The sequence below is a fragment of the Clarias gariepinus genome, chromosome 10 (assembly GCF_024256425.1).
Source record: "Clarias gariepinus isolate MV-2021 ecotype Netherlands chromosome 10, CGAR_prim_01v2, whole genome shotgun sequence".
Taxonomy (NCBI): Eukaryota; Metazoa; Chordata; class Actinopteri; order Siluriformes; family Clariidae; genus Clarias; species Clarias gariepinus.
In genome coordinates, this window is record NC_071109.1 from 30496788 (window position 1) to 30515718 (window position 18931).

The 18931-nt window shown below is 36.9% G+C and overlaps 2 protein-coding genes across 2 annotated transcripts; one reads left to right on the plus strand and one right to left on the minus strand.

Annotated features, from left to right (window-relative positions):
- Positions 1 to 2395: 2395 nt before the first annotated feature.
- cpa4 (carboxypeptidase A4) lies at positions 2396 to 7298 on the minus strand. Its single transcript, XM_053505813.1, has 11 exons — positions 7149 to 7298; positions 6850 to 6931; positions 4961 to 5095; positions 4762 to 4860; positions 4382 to 4483; positions 3812 to 3913; positions 3580 to 3690; positions 3266 to 3356; positions 2985 to 3184; positions 2752 to 2836; positions 2396 to 2665 (listed from the first exon to the last, which is right to left on the minus strand). Exons 1-11 carry the CDS (start codon positions 7211 to 7213, stop codon positions 2478 to 2480), a joined length of 1260 nt encoding a protein of 419 aa, XP_053361788.1. The 5' UTR covers positions 7214 to 7298; the 3' UTR covers positions 2396 to 2477.
- Positions 7299 to 8776: 1478 nt separating this feature from the next.
- atp6v1e1a (ATPase H+ transporting V1 subunit E1a) lies at positions 8777 to 16992 on the plus strand. Its single transcript, XM_053505434.1, has 9 exons — positions 8777 to 8991; positions 12325 to 12390; positions 12499 to 12608; positions 12693 to 12759; positions 13254 to 13343; positions 13428 to 13496; positions 14746 to 14840; positions 14920 to 15007; positions 16569 to 16992. Exons 1-9 carry the CDS (start codon positions 8959 to 8961, stop codon positions 16629 to 16631), a joined length of 681 nt encoding a protein of 226 aa, XP_053361409.1. The 5' UTR covers positions 8777 to 8958; the 3' UTR covers positions 16632 to 16992.
- The last annotated feature ends 1939 nt before the right edge of the window (positions 16993 to 18931 follow it).

An 18931-nucleotide genomic window follows, 5' to 3' on the forward strand; every position in this document is an offset into this window, starting at 1 on the left:
TTTTACCAGTACTGAATGTGATCCTCTCAAAGCTGTCTTCCCCTACTGTAGGTTGGGCATGAGAAAAATACATGATTTTCATTAAACTATGCATTTTTCTATTGTGAGCACAAGATAATAGCCCATTTAGTCACCCATTTGTTGTTGTCTTCTACTATTAACATGCTTGTGCTTGTTTGTAAATAGTGTCTATAAGATGTTCGTGCCTGTTATCTGTTAATCAATGTTCCATGGTAATGACACACATACCAGAGCGACCCTCCTCCATTACATTAATATTTCATAATTTCTGGCATGTGAGAGCGAGAGGGACAGTGATGTTTTCCAACTGGGGCAATGTTATTAAGAAGATGAAATAATAATAATAATAATAATAATAATAATTAATAAGAATAAGGCATTATAGGTGCTTAGTTGATGTGAGTCTGGCAGGATGTGATTGACTCTTTCCAAACTGAGGCAGTGTCACCAAAAAAAAGGAAAGAACAGATGGGCAGTGCATGTGTAACTGGTGGAGACACTCTATTAATTTTTATTTAAAATATTTTTTTGAGGTTTACAAAACAAGACACAAAGAATACAAAAAAACCAGCAAATAATTCTTATTTAAAGGTTTGTTCTACTGACATCTAGTGGACAGGTTTTGTGTTGCAAGTAATATTGCATTTATCACAAATAATATTGTTGCTTGAAAATCAAAAGAAAATATTTATGCACATAATCACTATCTTTGATTCTTTGAAAACTAAATTAAAACCCAGATCAGAAAAGTAAAGAACAAAAATAAGTCAATATCTTTTCATCTTTTTTCTTTCTTTTTTTTTTTCCTCATGAATATGTCCCCAAAAAATAATTGTTTTTATTTATTTTAATTATATAACCATATTTACAGTTGTATTCTATGACATGTGATGTTTTCCACTGGAACGGTTCTATGATCCACTACTGACCTGGTGCTCCAAACATTTTAATGCGACCTTCATTCATCAGAAATTTCATTACAATTCCTGGTTTGACTCGAACGCCACTCACAGGTTTTGCTAAATGCATGCCTGCTATCAGCCCAGATCACCAGTTATATGGTTGGACAATTATGTCGCCTGTTCCATTTTTTAATAATAGAGGGGACAGCCTATTTTTTTATGGAGGAAGCCATAGTGACCCTTGTCACGCAGCTCAAAAACAAAGGAATATTTGACACCAAGATTGTAACTCCAGTCAATGCTTCCGCCGCTGGCTTGATCTGAAGCGATACAATAAAGAATGCATGAACATGAACAAAGTTCAGCCTTGTCAGGGATATCAGAGAAGGTGTACCCATACGGGACTGTGTGTCTGTAAAGGCAAAAGTAGGAGGAGTCTGTGTGTGGCACGGTGTCCAATGACGCAAAGAGCAGACTAAGCCTTGAGCAGAGAGAGAAAATGGATTTTTAACCTCTCTAATGAGACTTGCTTTTGCTTTATTCATCACACGTGCTGTACACACACACATACAGACACAAAATAATTTTCATTTCAATTCAATTTTATTTTATTTGTATAGCGCTTTTAACAATTGTCAGAACAGGAGAATATAATATAATAGGAATAATTATACTATTAATTATACTACAGTATAATTAACTATAATAGGAAAAATATGTTTTATGAGCACACACGTCGTCACAGTGTTATAGAAAACAGTACATGCGTGCACGGATGTTGATTATACCAGTAAGAGACTAAGACCCAGCAGGGGAGAGAAAAAACGTTGGTTCAGTTGTGATCACGTGACGCTCGGCAAGAAGCGCATGTGTGCTACGTGATACTCGGTACTCGTAAACCAAGACTTGTTCGTTTTCCAAGTCAAAATTTATTAAAAATCTTTGCTCGTCTTGTGGAAGACTCGCACACCGCATTACTCGCAATCAGAGGTTTTACTGTATTTAGTTAAATGTTAGCTGGTCTGACATCACCATTTTTTCTAGCTCGCCTAACACCCTTATTATTGTAAAGTTTTTTTCTGTCAATTTATGATATTTAGGAAACAAATTTAGTCATATATTTAGAAAGAGCTGTGCACAACAACAACATTTTCTCCTCAGGGGAAACCTCAGGTCTTTATCTTTACCTTGTATATAAGGTATATAAGTACAGTGCTTTCATTAAGTCCTTGACATCCTAATGGCGACCAGTCGGGGTAAATTCTAAACTGTGTGAGTGAGTGTATGCGTGATTGTGTGCTGTGACCCCATCCAAATTGTAATAGAAACCAAAGAGAACAACTTTATTTCCCACTGGTATTATATTGGTTATGTTTGAGCAATGTTTTTGTGTAACTAGGCACTGTCATTTATTAATGTACTGTCAAGTATTTAAAACAAGGTTAAAAAATTGTTAAAAAGCACAACACAGGTGGTATTTCACATTTGCTTGTATTTATTTTACATCCTATTTTTGTCTGAAAGCAAGAAATCGGAGCTTTATTTTCAGTTGACCTAATAAGGATGGTCACGCACGTATTCCATGATGTATTTAAGTGCCAGCCAGGTCTCACTCGCAGTTGGAATGATCTGATTGGCCGGGAGGAGGAAGCCATAGCGACCGGTGTCACGCAGCTCAAAGGCAAAGGAGTATTTGACACCGACCTTGTAACTCCAGTCAATGCTTCCACCGCTGGCTTGATCTGAAGCGATACAATAAACAATGCATGAACATCAGGAAAATTGCCCGAGTAAGCAATTAGAACGGATGTAGGTTGTGTAAACTCACAGATGATTTTGCAGATGCTTCCAACGCTGTAGCTGGTTCCGTACAAGGAGCTGAGGTCCTGCACTGCACGTCGACCTACAGAATCCTGGTAACACCAAAAAACTAAACAAATCAGGAGGTTTATCATGTTGAACATCTAGATTTCTACATCTAGAGCCAGGAATATTTCAGAAATATTAAATTAAGAAACAGAAAATGAATCAGAAATGAGAATTCGACCAAAGAAAGCGTACGAGTTCAGCCTTGTCAGGGATATCGGTGCAGGTGTATCCATGCGGGTACATGAGAAGCTGTGAGTAGGCGTGGATGGAGATGAAGGACTTGAAGTTGCCGTGGTTCTTGATGAGGTCAACGATGTTCTGCACTTCGATTGCAGAGTGTGCAGAAGGTCCATGATAGGAATCAGAACACGGGTTCTTACTGGCACCAGGGCCTAAAGAGAGAGCATATACTGTAGATTGAAATCTCATAGATGGATATCTTTACAAGTGTTTAGGGTCATTAGGGTTCTTACCACCAAAGCCAGCATCCCAGTTTCTGTTGGGGTCGACACCTCGGCACGAAGATCCAGAGTTGACGGAGCGAGTCTTGCGCCACATACGGTCCTAAAAACATTATTTGGAATAAACAATAGATAAAGTTAACATCGTATTTTCTATTCACCCTAGCTCATTATTGAGAAGCTCTTCCATGGCAGACAACACAGTGGTGCAGTGGTTTGTCTACATTGAGATGCTCTTAGATGTGTATCGAATGTCTCCTACTATAAACCATACTGTAAGTACCTGTAGTGACAATTTCAGCTTTTGCTGAAAATCGCAGACTTACATTAGTGTGGGTGTAGGCGTAGCCATCAGGGTTGGTCACGATCATGAGATAGACGTCCATTTGTCCCAGAAGAGAAGTCACAGAGGGATCAACACCAAAATCTGTAGCCATCTAATCAACATATAGAGAGAAATTTACAAAATACTGGTAGCAATGCATTTCTAAATACAGTATATATTTAATATATAAAGTCGAAAATGCATTGTTTCTACTATCTGATCGAGTCTCTCACCTTGTTAGCCATCCACAATGTCGAAGCAGTTGAGACCCACTCTCTAGAATGTATTCCAGCATCAATCCAGATCGCAGGTCTTTTGCTTCCACCAGTGCTAAACTAAAAGTATTTCCAGAATGACTTAAAGAATAAAACATGCCCAAAGTCCTCAAGTCTTTTTTTTTTTTTGTAGTCAGTGTGATATACATAATATAAGATACATGTAAGAGGGGTGTTCAAGTCAAACCGGAACTTTTAATTGCACAAAATAACAGAACACAGTTATGGGAGTAAAAGCTCCCTTTTATTTCTCTATATAATCCCCTGCAACACTAATGCACTTATCTCAGTGTTTCACTAGCGCTTGGACACCATCAAGGTAGAAAGTTTCCTCAGGGTTCCACTCAAATGTTCATGGGAACGACTGCAGTGAGCCACCCTGGCCGGGATTGTCATTCATGGATGTACAGCCTACTTTAAAATGTTTGAACAATTGAAGTTAAGTCGCTTTTACGTCCACATTCACCAGAAATCTCATCCCGGTTTGATTCGAACTCCCATGGACCTGCTAGTCATTTTTATCCTCACCTTTAGTACATACATGGGACGTTTCTCATAAGAAAATCCAATCTGTACTTTGGAAATCAAATTGGGATGATCGGCCACCATGCTGTCCATCCAACTGTAGATCTGCATGCATAAAGATTGCATTATTTTTTTCATTTGCTACTCATGATAGAAATAAAACAAGAATTAAAACACTTGAGGGAGTACTGGTATTGTAAATATAATCAGTGTCCTATGTCCTTAAGACTTTCGCATTGTGGAAAACATACAGAAACAGATTGGAACTGGAGACTCCTTCCACATTCAGATAAACTTTTCATTTCATACAAAATGAATCAACACCTTTTAATCAATCAGAACTGAGAATTCAACAGCACTGTTATAAGTGTGGGTGTACGTACTGTATCGAGCTTGTGGTATGCTCCATAGTCAAAGCTCTTTGCATCAGCACTTTTCATGGCACTGCGCTGTAAATCTTCCTGCTCCTTATCCACGAGTTCCTGTTGCACAACAACATCATTGACATTGACAATAAATTTGCTTTATTAATCTAAGGAACTTCATTAGAAGTCAATTATCGGTGTATAACGTCGTTCTCACCTGCAAATCCTTGATCATAACATGGAACGGGATCTGATTATCCTGAAGGAATCTCTGGACAGCATACAGACTGGCGTACGGGACATGGATGTCGACTGGAAGGTCGCTGGAGACAGGATGAGTCCAGAAGTCCAGCTAAATGCAATCATAGTTTTAACAGAAGATTTACACACAGTAAATAATCATATGACTCATGGGGTTTTTGGACATTAATTATTCATACATTTTTTTACATATGTGCATGTGTTTTTTTGTCGCTTATGTTTTTTGTTTTTTGAATGATTTTTTTTTTATTAAGTCAGATGTTGATTTTCTACATACTGTATGATTACTATGATGTCACATATGATGTAATGTCATGACAAAATATACTTTCAGCCAAATACAGGATAGTGTAATCTACAGTACATACATCTACAGTACGTAGTAGCTACTACATAGGTGGTGATTAAATATATAAAGTGAACTTTACATGAACTTACCTTCTCCCTATTATTATTAATAATAATAATTGATTAAAGGTGTACAGAGTTTTTTTTCCTAGCCTATACGAATAGGCTTTCCTAGCCTACGAATTTCTTGATTAAATAAAAAATTTAATTATTGTTCTATTAATATGATCATCCTCGATAAAAATAATAATAAATATATAAATCCTTTTTCAAGCTTCAGTAACACGCAATGATGGATACCTTTTCATTCCCTTTTCTGGTCAAGTGAAGACCTGTTGCTCAGTTGTTGCCTCAACAACGCTCAAAGTCACTTACGTCACCTTTCTATCCCATTCTGATGCTCGGATTGATCTTCAGCAGATCGTCTTGACCATGTCTACATGCCAAAATGTGTTGAGATACAGTACTGCCCTGTGATTGGCTGATTAGATATGTGTGTTAACAAACAGGTGTACCTAATGTGTATGTTCCAATAAAAAAAAATTTGCTTATTAATTATTAAAATTAGTTTCAAAAAAGGATTACACCTTGCACCTCCAGGGTCTGGGTTCGATTAATTTTGTATTTTAGAATAATACACTTTTTCAGGCTTGTGTCTTTTCATGTGAAATCTAAATTGGCTAAGTCTGAATGACAGTTAAGACCGTTAAAGGATTTGAATTCAAAAAAGTAACTGACACTACAGACATAAAAGGGCATGAAACTGTATTTAGCAAATGTGTTTCTTTTTATCTGATAAAAATATAAATGTGCAGCATATTTACAAGAAAACTTAGTGCGGATCAGGAGATAAGGCATGAGACATTTTTTTAACTCTGATACCATGTTTTTGCTGTAAACAGATATGTAAAAAAGAAAAAAAGAATAAATAAATAAATAAATATATATATATATATATATATATATATATATATATATAAAAATTAGTTAAAATCATTAGTTTGGTTTGTTTAAAACAATAAGAAAATTTAAAGGATGCAAGAATACAATAAAGACTAATTTTAAAATAATTAACAATACAAGAATGAATTATACCATTTTTACAAGAGATTAATAAATATAAAAATATTTTTTACTTTTAATAAAACATGAATTAATGTTTAATTGTACACACTTTATTGTTGCTGCTTGTCTAATTTTTTAAAATCATAAACATGGTTTAATTTCTTGTTAACTTTGCTATATTAACACTATGACACATCAGGCATAAAAGGGCCTGAAATTGCATTTACCAAAAGTGCTTCTTTTAACCTAATAAAAAATATATATGTGTATATTTACAAAAAACATGAATCACTAGTATTAAAGAGTATGATGAAAAATAAAAAATGGTGTTATATGATCCTATCTGAAAAGTCACTTTGTTACCTACAGTACAGTAGGTGAGACTCTTTAGCACCGATACCATGTTTAGGCCGTTAGGATATCATTAAATACCTCTAACATGTCTCTGTTCTCCAACTCCTTCAAGAGCTGGATTTGCTCCTCAGAGTTTGCATTAACTCGAAGAACCTGGTCACTGTTGGAGAAGAATACAGACGTAAAAATCGCAAGTGAAATTGTTAGGTTTATCCTTGATGATAACAAAATGGAAATATAAATACTGTAAATATAAATCAATGATTAAGATCAATAAACTGTTTTGGTATGACAGAATAATTTGTTCAAATTGACACTTTTTTTTTTAACTCAATTGTGCATCCGTTATTTTTTTTTTATATTTAAATGATACTCACCCAGTGAAGACTTTACGGCAATACACTGCCACAAAAACGGTAAAAAGTGCAAAGCAGACCCTCATGATCGCTTTAACTGATGGATCTCCACTCGCAGCTCTTCTGTAGTCAATCAGAGAGATCTCTTATACTCCACCTGCCATGTGTTCGATTCCCAGCCTTGTCATACACAGCAGTAACAGTTTCTTTCTTAGGTGTTATGCAACACATAGGCTCTAAACATAATCTTTTTTTCCTAGCCAGGTGTGTACTGCAGCTTCTTTCCCAGTGAGTCTTTTTATAGTATCAGATCCACTGAATTCACCTGTAATCTGTAACTCACCCTGGACTTTAGCTTTTTATATATCTAATACCGTTCAACGTTGAGTTAAGGCTTAAAGCAGAAGTGTGACGGCAATTTTTAAATATGAAATACTAATAATATTTAGCCTAATGTTAGTTAACCTGACACTGCCCATGTTTCTATCTCACCTTAGACCTGACCACTATTTTTTTTCAGTCGATTTATGAGATTAATGAAAGTATTTCTCATTCAGTCAGATATTTAGAAAGAGCACTATAAATAAATATCAGGAAAGATGGGGCGTTAGAAGGGGTGTCCAAACTTTTTGACTGGTAATGTACTGTATATTAATAATTGTTCAGGAAATTTGGGCGGGAGGAAATGTTGGCACAGCTGAAGGAGTTTAGAAAGGCTGAGGTTGAGGACACTGTGAAAAGTATTTAAGAGAATGGAGACATGGAAGAAAGTATTTGATGGGCTATTTGAAGGGCCTAGAGAAGAGGATTTAGCCTGAAAGAAAGATGATGGAGGTTATAATAAAACATTAAATTATTTATCATTTTAATGTTTTATTATAAAACACCCTGCTGTTTTATGGCCTAAATGTTGACTCTTTGTACAGCACTTTGGTCAGCTTTGTTGTTGTTTTAAAGTGCTTTAGAAATAAAGTGGTATGGTATGGTATCACCAGCAGGTGGCGCTAATGTACCACGGTGCATGTCAAAAGCCAGCAAACACCAAAAAGAAGAACAAGAAGAACAAGAAGAAGGAACACCACATTTTAAATATTAATATTTGCACGTTTGTGAATTTTGTGAAAATGTTTGTTTTTTATTTAACTTTAACAATAAATAGGTTGTTTATAAAATTATGTTTGGAGATAAGTAATTTCAATTTAATTAATTGCAATATATATATATATTCATAAAGCAAGGTGTCTGAAAATTTAGCTTTTTTTACATACAGCACCAAATCTGTCATAATAATAATAATAATAATAATAATAATAACTAAAACATACAAACAATGTAAGGAAGCCCATTTGTTTCAAGAGAAAGTTTGTCATGATGAAAGAAATAACAATAGTAAGTTAAAATAATGAGATAAAATGTCAACATGATGAAATAAAATGTCATTAAATGTAAAAAAAACAACAACAACAATAATAAAATATTTAAGTGGTTAAAATATATACTTTATAAAATGTTCAGTTAATTACATCTTAAATGTGAATGTTGTTTGTGTGAATTCTCAAAAAATAGTGTAATAAAGAAAAACAATAAAAAAAAAAAAAAAACAGAACAAACCACGCCCAGTCTGTTTCGCTTTGACGCGTCACGTGCTCGCGTAGCACACTTCCGGTCAGCTGATTCATCTTCTCCTCCTGCGCGAGCGTTCTCACTGTCACCGCAGGGCTGTTCGACTTAAATTGTTTATTATTTTATTGTTTGTTTGTTTGTTTTTTTTTAGCAGATTTTTATTTTTATTTGTACACGTTTTAAAGTTTTTACAAACAGGACGACAGCCATGGCGCTCAGTGATGCCGACGTTCAAAAACAGGTGAGTTCAAAGTTAATAAAGTAGGGTTAACGTGCTAAGCTTTAAATTAAAGCTTACTCATTGTAAATAAAAGTAAAAGAAATCTCACTCTGTTTGTTTTACCTCTAAACCTAAAGTCTCATTGAGTGTCTGAGTGGTGTTTTAGAGAACTTCCAGGTTTCTGTAATATTCAGACTGATCTTCTTCCTGTTGAAACAGAGGAACTCTTGTCCAGATCAGGAGTTTCTTTACTCAGGTCTAAATCACATAATGTCTCTGAACCCTGAGAGTTTTACATTAAAACTGAGATCTTGATTGTTTATCTTGTGCTCAAACACCTGCTGAATTATGCAGAACATCTCCGGGAGTTGACACCTGATCTCTCTTGGTCATGTTGGCTTTCTGTAACAGCAACAGTCTTATTTCTGCTTTCCATCGTGCCAGGATTGCTTCATCCTCGAGTCTTAAGCAAGCTTGGCGTTTTCCTTTAAACTACCGAAATGTCCAAAAAAAAAAATAAAAATCTTAATGTGTACTAAATGTGTTCTGCTTTATGATGGTTGGAGCTACACATGCTGCTCCTGTGCTTCCAGTGACCCAGACCCCATCTGCCCTCTGCACCTACTGACTCCCTGTGCTGAACCGGACTTCATGTTAATTTAAATAACTTCTGTTATATTGAACTTTCACCTGCACAACACACATGATGTTATTTCTATCTGTTATCACCCAAATGAGAATGGGTTTCCTGATTGAGTCTCAAGAGTTTCTTCCTATTGCCATCTCAGGGAGTTTTTCCTTGTCGCCGTCACTCTTGGCTTGCTCATCAGAGACATTGCATTCATCATGCATTCATCTCATTATTATCTAGACACATTTTTCTCACACATACACACTTCCAAATATTTTCTTTTCTAAAAAATTTTTTCATTTTTGTGAAGCTGCTTTGAGACAATGACCATTGTTAAAAGCGCTATATAAATAAAATTGAATTGAATTGAATACTAGAGATATAATGGTTTCCATTTATCAGGTCAAATCAGGACTTGTGATTGTGCAAAATAACAGAACACAGAGTGATTTAAGAAAAAAATGTAAGAAGTTAGTAAGAGGCATGTACAAACACAGTACAAGATGTCTGAGTAGTGCAACAGTAATACGTCTAAAAAAAAAAAACCCGGTCCCCCAGGAACTCCTTTAATGGTTCAATCATGCGAAAATGGTCTGAAGTGAGGTCAGAACTGTACAGGGGATGTGGCAAAAACTCCCAGACGAGTTCCTGAATGCACAAGTGGTACAGTGACTGTGTCTACGTTTCCCACAGACAGATATGCCTTGTTTCTTTTTTGCAAGTTAACCATTGATTTTTAAACATCAGGCGTTCCACTCGCTGAATGCTCACAGGAATGAGTGTAGTGCGTTCCCCAAGCCTCCTCGCCTGTGGTGGGGTCATTCACAGACGTCTTTAAAAAAGTTTGGCTTAGAGTGGCTAAGAGTCTCGTCACCGTACCGTGCTTGAAGTCTTTTGTAAATATCCATCGTCAGTATTTTATAACTTCATTAATGGGAAATTTCATCACCTGTCCTGGTCTGATTTGTGAAAAAATCTCACGCTGAGAGTACTTTAACGATAAAATGCTAGAGAGTGATTTAGTATCAGAAAAATACAACACTGAACAAGTGAAGAGAAGAAAAAAAAAGATTCCTTGGTCATGCTGTGAATATAGAGAGAGCTATACTGTGTCCATGTTACAATCATTGTATTTCATGCACGGATTCTTTATTTATACATCATTCTACTACATTTTTTACTAAAATACCTGATTTAGGCATGTTTTAAAAATTATTTTTTTTTTATTTTTCTTAGTGCAGATTTTTTTTCACTGTAGTAAAATATTTCAATTCTCCTTTTCCACCCTGTCTTTCCTTTAGGACACAAACAGTCATACAAGCATTTCACTGCACATCATACCGTGTGTACGGTTATGACAAATAAATGTTGATTTTGCGTTTAGTGAATGAATCTTAAATTAGTTCTAATGTATTGACTTGTCAAGTGTTTACATATTGCTTGAAATAGCTTTATGAATTCATCACCGTGTTTAGTGTGTACAGTATGGTGTTCATATGGTCTCATATGTAGCTCGTGTTGAAGTGGAGATCTTATCTTCAGGCTCATACAGTTATATTTGATATTAACCGCAGTGTCTGTGTGAAAATGTTCTCTAAAATTCATTTCCGTTTTAAATTCAAATTTTATTTGTCACATACACAGTCATACAAAGTTTGGACTTTTCCCCTCAGGTCACAGTTTGGCTTCAGTTTTCATGCAGTGACCCTCGTTACTTTAGTGCTCAGTAAAGAGTCAGGACATCAGGACGAGTGTGAAAATGACCCGTGAGTCTTCAGTTCATTCCAGCACCTGGGTGTCGGTCATGGGAGCTGTCAAGGAGCTGCATAAAGACATGGAGCTGCCATGCTACTTTTGGACATGTTCTAAAAAAAAGTCAAAAAAGTCCTAGTGAGGACATGGTTAAAGCAGGAAGAGCTTAATAAAGACAACGACATTGACTACCTAACGGAATCTGATTGACGTAGCAACAGCTCGGTTCGAAATTAGTGGCGACATGATGGACGCCAAAGGACCTGGCAGAGCTAACCTGAGTGGCCACTTCAAGTTCAAGTAGGCTTTATTGTCATTACAACCATATACAGTTAGTACACAGTGAAACGAAACAACGTTCCTCCAGGACCAAGGTGCTACATGCAACATAAATTTACAGCATAAATTAACAGAGACACTAAACTAGCTAACCAAGAGGCCTAGTTAACTGGCTAGCAGAGACAGGACAGAGAGACCTAACATAAATTACAACATAAATTAACAAAAACTAACTAGCTAAGTGCAAACAAGAGCAACAGCAAAGTGACAGTGTGCAACCACGACATAACAGAACATAAAATACTTTGGAGAGGAACGGTCACAACCTTGGGTTATTCTACAGGAGATCCTGTGGTGAGAATTATAGTTCGGTGTCAAACACATCACCACCACATCTTGTGCTCTGGGTGATGTGAAGCCGAAGTTAATAACCCAAGACGTGTCTCTCTCTCTCTCTCTCTCTCTCTCTCTTCTCTCTCTATACTGTATCTATCTGGTTCATGATGAATGTGCCATGTTAGTTGACATCACAGAACTTTACATCACTTTTAGTAGCAGACATTGTCACAAGGCAGCTTTACAGAAATCCACATGTTGTGATAGATCCATGATAAGCCAGGAGATGACTGTGGTGAGGAACCGGACTTTAAAGGAAACCTGTTGTCGCTCATGGTCACCTGGTCTCTTTTTAGATCAAACACATGATGGCCTTCATCGAGCAGGAGGCCAGCGAGAAGGCAGAGGAAATCGAAGCAAAGGTAACTCAAGATTTTTTTCACTCCTAAAACAGATTTTTTTTTTCGAATTGCCACAGAAAGCTGGATTTGTAAAGTTATCCGTGTGTGTGTTTTTTTTTTGCTCTGCAGGCCGAGGAAGAGTTTAACATCGAGAAGGGCCGACTCGTGCAGACACAGAGGCTGAAGATAATGGAGTACTACGAGAAGAAAGAGAAGCAGATCGAGCAGCAGAAGAAAATGTGAGTCAGTTGTGTGTCGCACATGAAGACAAGTCAGGTTTCTGGTTCTTATTCCTCAGCGTTTCTCTCTCTGTGTCCCTGCAGTCAGATGTCCAACCTAATGAATCAGGCCCGGCTGAAGGTGCTGAAGGCTCGGGACGACATGATCCTGGTACGAGCTGTGGGAGTAGTGAGAGAGTGGGGTAGTGAGTGGGGTAGTGAGTGGGGTAGTGAGTGGGGTAGTGAGTGGGGTAGTGAGTGGGGTAGTGAGTGGGGTATTTGGGTGTGTTTGTGAGAGGGGTTATTTTTTCGATTGTGTGGGGGGCTATTTGTGTGTGTGTGTGTGTGTGTGTGTGTGTGTGTGTTTGGATGTGGGTATTTTGTGTGTTTGTTAGAGGTGGTTATTTGTAATTGTGTGTTTCGGGTGTGTGTGTGGAGAAGGGGTGTATTTGGGTTTGGGTGTGTGTGGGGGTGTGTTTGTAATTGTGTGTTGGGGTGTGTATGTGGGGGTATTTGGGTGTGTGTGTTGGAGGAGTATGTGTGATTGTGTGTTTTTTTGTGTTAAACTTGTACATGATCCAGATCATCATCTGGTTTTCCAATTTGTGCTCTCCCTCTCTTCCTCTCTGTGTGTGTGTGTGTGTGTGTGTGTGTGTGTGTGTTTAGGATCTTCTAAACGATGCCCGTAAGCAGTTATCTGGCATCGCTAAGGACCCGACTCAGTATCAAACTCTGTTAGAGGGCCTTGTGCTGCAGGTCTGCGCTCTACACCGTTTTGGGTAATAACGTGTTGAGTTCAGTGATTTTAAGTCGACAATAACGCGTCTGCTTTTCCTTCAGGGCTTTTATCAGCTGCTGGAGCCGAAGGTGACGATCCGCTGCCGTAAGGAGGATGTGACCATGGTAGAGGTGCGCAGTGTTCCCCCTTCAGTCCGACTCATGTTATTGTTTAAAGGGGTTAAAGAGGGGGCACTTTCATCATTATCAGCTAATTAACCTACAGTAGTTTGCATAAAATACAGATTTTTTTCGAACGCTCTGGATCACATTTCTCTCGACTTCGTTGCTAAATTGAATTGAAACATCTTGAATTAGTAGTAGTTTGTGTGTGTGTTTAATTCGGTTATGTTAAATTCAGTGACCCTGCGCAGGGGAGAGCGATGTTATTCATAGCTTGGACATGGACACATGTTTGTGTGTACCCGTGTAAAACTAAAAAACAAGGGGCGTTCAAGTTAAAGCAGGACTTTTGATTTTGCAGAATAACAGTAGGGGTATCTAATAAAGGTAGAAAGTTTTTCACGGACATACAGGCTTCTTTAAAACGTGCGCACCTTTCACGTTTATAATTACAACCATTCAGGAGTCTCTTCAGGTCTTCTGTAAACGCCAGTCAGTTATACACCTTCATTCGCAAGGCATTTTATCTCAAGTCCCGGTTTGACTTGAATGCCCCATTCAATTGAAGTGAGTTATTTAAAAACATCTAGCCAGCCGGATGTCCATTTTGCTAACTTTAGCTAGCAAGCAGTGAACGATAGAAAGTGATGTACAGCCATTAACTGATACTGAGATAAAAAAATATATATATACTGGTTGGACTAATGCAGGTAATAAGATTATAAGGTTGCATGCGAATAAAGACTGAATTCCAGAAACGCACAACGGCACACAGGGTTTGTTTATACAGACCCCAATATTCCACTCATAATAGATAGAATAATAGCCCTATATGGAAAAAAGCGCATCATGGAACTACCTCAGTCGAAACAGTCGATCATTTGATCTCTCTCTTGTTGGAATAAATTAATTCTTTCTGTGCACGTTTTGTTTTATAACATTATATGACGTGATGAGTTTCCATAAGGGAAATTTAGCTTTTCTTTCTGATTGAGAACAAACAGCTCTCTCCTACATGGGTTTTACCCCAGACTTCATCCACCACGTCTCCTTTCTGGCTGAGGAAGGCGCACTGATTGGGTCACATATCACATGTACTGTAGTAAAAACTCTAATCAATCACAGATGAGACTGAATTATTGTAACCAAACATTACACAGAAAGAGGGATTTATCTGAAATCTAAGCTTATTTTGCGAGAAAAAAAAATCACCTGGTATTGCTGCTGCTTTTATTAATGTGTTCGTCTTATTTTTAAGGCTGCTGTGAAGAAAAATATCCCCATCTACAAAGAAAGTGTGAAGAGTAGCATTGAAGTCCGCATCGACAAGGACAACTTCCTTTCCTCTGATATGTAAGCTATATCCTGTCTTCGGTGTCTCTGTTTTAGAGTTGCTTATGTCGCCTCATACATTTTGATGTGTTGTAAACAGCTCCGGAGGTGTAGAGGTGTATAACGCAAACGGCAAGATCAAGGTGGCGAACACTTTGGAGAGCAGGCTGGATCTCCTGGCTCAGCAGGTAACTAAAAGCGCCCAGTACTCATTTTAGTGGAAGTGGCGACTCTAACGGTTAGGGTTCTTGGTTACTGATCGGAATGTTGGGGGTTCAAACAACGCCACTGCAAGGTTGCAACTGTTTGGCGCTTGAGCAAGGCCCTTAACCCTGTCTGCTCCAGGGGGGGCTGTATTCCGACCCGAGTTTCCTAAGTGGGATTTACAAAAAAAAATAAAAAATCAGTTATCTTGGGTACATGTTACCAATAATTGAATCTTAATCTTAGATGCCTTTGCTGTGATTTCAAACTGTCGAAACAAAAAAGTTGTACCTCAGCATACAAATTTAATTTGTTCCGGAGACAAGTTCTTGAGGCGAAATTTTATATTGTGAAACGCATTTTCACATAGGAAATAATGTAAATGCAGATAATCCATTCCGGCCACCCAAAAATATTATTGGTATTAATAATTTCCAACACTTTAATCAAATTTTTGCATATAAAAACATTTAGAAAAGAAATGTAAATGAAGTAAAATATGAAATAAATAGACATCAAACCTCTCTTAACCTTAATTTATGATTCCTCTTGGCAGCAGGTGCTTTAAAAACCAAACTAAAAGCGGCTCCCTTTTCTTCCTGCTACCGTCCTTGATAAGGACAATTCTAGTGGTAATTTCATCAACGAAAATAATGAAAAAAAAATATTGGTTGATGACCTTTTTTCCTGTGACTAAGACGAGATGATGACCAGACGTCATAGATATTAATAAACAGTGACGGTGAGAAAATCAACATGCAATATTGTTGATGAAAAAAGACGAGATTAAAATGTGGTCCCTACAACAATCCAAGTGTGTTAAATTCATTTTAAAAAAAGTTTTAAAACACTGTATCATCTGTACCGCTCCTATTGTTTTGTACTTAAATAAATATGGACATGCAGCAGTTGTTGAGATGGTTAATTATTAATTAAATATAATTATAAATATATTAAATCAGATGAAAAGATCAATTTTAAATGTTAGGATAATTATTTTGGGAAAAACCTTACCAAATGGGTTTGGGCAAGACTAGATTGACTGTAGGGATTAACTAATAATAATCTAATTGCTAAAATGTTACGTTTTCATTGCCTAAAACTAGACTAAAATCTTTAGACTTAAACTTGACTAAACAAAAATAGGATAAGATTGACTAAATAAATATGATAAAAACAACAGTAACAGGGACATTTAGCCCGGGACTAAGACTAAGACTAAAATTGAAAAAATAGCTGACAAAATTAACACTGCTTGCTCCGCTTGGATTTCCACTAACACAGAGAAGTTTTGAACGGCACCAGGACGTATAGTATGCGCCGGTTCAGTTGGACTTGGTTCATTTGCTCGTATGCCAAAAATGCATCGCATACCCAGACAAATTTCTTGCAAAATTTTAGGCAGAAACTTAGAAGCAAGGCGTTCGTATGCTAAAGGAATCACTGTATGTGATTATTAGTTTCATATTAGAATCTAAACATAACTGAAGAAATTGCGGATAATGTTTAATCAAGTGTTTGGTTCTGTTTCCTTTTCCCTCCCAGATGATGCCTGAAATCCGAGTGGCTCTATTCGGCGCCAACCCGAACCGCAAGTTTATGGACTAACACCACCTTCGAACAAAGAATGAGAAACGAATTTGCCTTAACCTCAACATTGACTGTCTTTGAATTTTTATGCAAGGTGTGTAAGGGCTCGCTGTTTTGTCTTCTTCACCTGTAAAAGTGGTCCAGGGTTTCCTTCCTTTTACCACAGGACTGAGTGGAAAAGTGTACTGAAGCGAGTTTAGATCATTAACAGGATGTGCTTCACCGTGAGCCTGCCTTAAATATACCTCTGTGAAGGTACAGTGTGATCTGTGAACTCGTGGATAATAAGGAGCTCTCATTTTTTTTACTGTAAACGATCACTGTCTCGATATGTCTCCTTTCTTTTGGACGTTCTTAATTAAACTGAGCAACAACTTTCTTACCGTGTCTGGAGGTTTACCCTGCCTTGCCTTACCTTTAAACGTGTTCTGTGTAATGTTTTGTTTGTCAATGAATCTCTTGTGTGTGGGTGTGAATATAAACTTGAGAAATAAATCAAATATTTTATTTCTAAATCTGGAAGCATTTCAGTACTTGTGTTAAAATCATGTGTTACAATACAAAAGACAAAATAAAACAAGTTTTTTTCTTCATTGTCTTTGAGCATGAGAAAATGATTAGTATAAATATTTTATCAAATACAGCATAAACATCAAATGAAATGATTAGTTGTATTGAAATGACAGACGAATGATGTTTTAGTGCTTGTACGCACCACGGGCCTTATTTATCAATCGTTGAAAGTAAAAAAAAAAAAAGAAATTGGTAATAGAAATCAAAAAAGCACCATGAATTATGCTATGTAACTAAATCTTTTTTTTGTTCCTGTGGAGAAAGTGTTAGTTCCCACTTGTGTGTGTGCCTAAAGTAAATGGAAGGGGGAGGGGGGGAACATTCAGTACTGAGTAGCTTTTGGTCTAAAATTTTCTAGAACCTTTTAGAATTTTCTGGAACATTCAAGAATTTTTAAAAACCTTTTAGAATTTTCTGGAACATTCAAGAATTTTTAAGAACCTTTTAGAATTTTCTAGAACTTTCCATGGTAATATGCAGAACTGTGCAAATAACTGTTAAAGAGCAAGGATGTCTTAAGAAAAAATTACTACATTTAAAGTAAACAGCTATTAATCAAAGCAAGTCAGTAATTGATGTGACAAGGCTTTGCTTAAAATATACTGTAGTCTCAGGTACAATTTTAGCAGTTTTATTGGGAAATGAGCTGCTTAGTTTTACTGAACATCCTGCAGAACCAGCCACACACAGTCCTTCTGAGGACTTTGTCACACCTACTTCTGTCATGCAGCACATCCCAGAAGCTTTCTTTTTTTTTTTGTCTGAAAAGAGTTCTTTTACATAATGTGCTGCTTTCATTTCTGACTGACAGATATTTTTCTGTAAGAAAAATATCTTTTTTTTTTTTGCTGCAATACTCACTTACTCAGACTCTCACAATCTGTACCACTTTATAGGTCATGGAGTTTCGGGGGGCACGAGGTGGTGTACACCCTGGGTGGAGTGCCAATCCTTCACAGTGCACATACATACACACACTATGGGCAATTTGAGAACGCCAGTTAAACAATTTAATCTGTATGTCTTTGGACTGTGGGAGAAAACCGGAGTACCAGGAGGAAACCCACCAAACTCCACACATGCACACAGACCTGAGGCGGGAATCGAACCCTCGGCTCTGGAGGTGCGAGGCCACAGTGCTGAACACTACGCCACCATGGCGACCATTTACAAATTTATTAATAAATCCTTTCCATTCCTGAATCCATCTGAATTGATGAATGAGGCCCGATGATGTAAAGGTAGACGCTGCAGAAATACTGTCATGTTCATATGAATTGATGCTGCCTTTTTTTCCTGCAGATATTTGCGATAATATTTATACCTGGTGGAAAACATTGTCCCTACACAGGAACCATTAAAGGTTTTACATCAATCAAATCATATACTGTGAAAGAACATCTTTTTATAAAAAAAAAAAAAAAAAATCTCTTTGAATACCATTAAACATTTAGAATTTTTAAGGGAACCTTTTTGAAGGGCTGATTAAAAAAGTGAAACATAAGCCTGTCCTAAGTGTGCGTAGAATTGTGCGATTAACGTGTTTTCCATTATTGTGATAAACATGTAAACTGTGAATGAAAGGCATGTTGTAATACAAGGGTAAAATCAGAATATACAACCACCACACATGATTTTCATGTTTTCGGATCAAACCTGATTTAAATAGAATACAAAGAAATTATTGAACAATAATTATCATGGATAGACATCATGACTGTAGTGTAAAATCCAGCCACAAGATG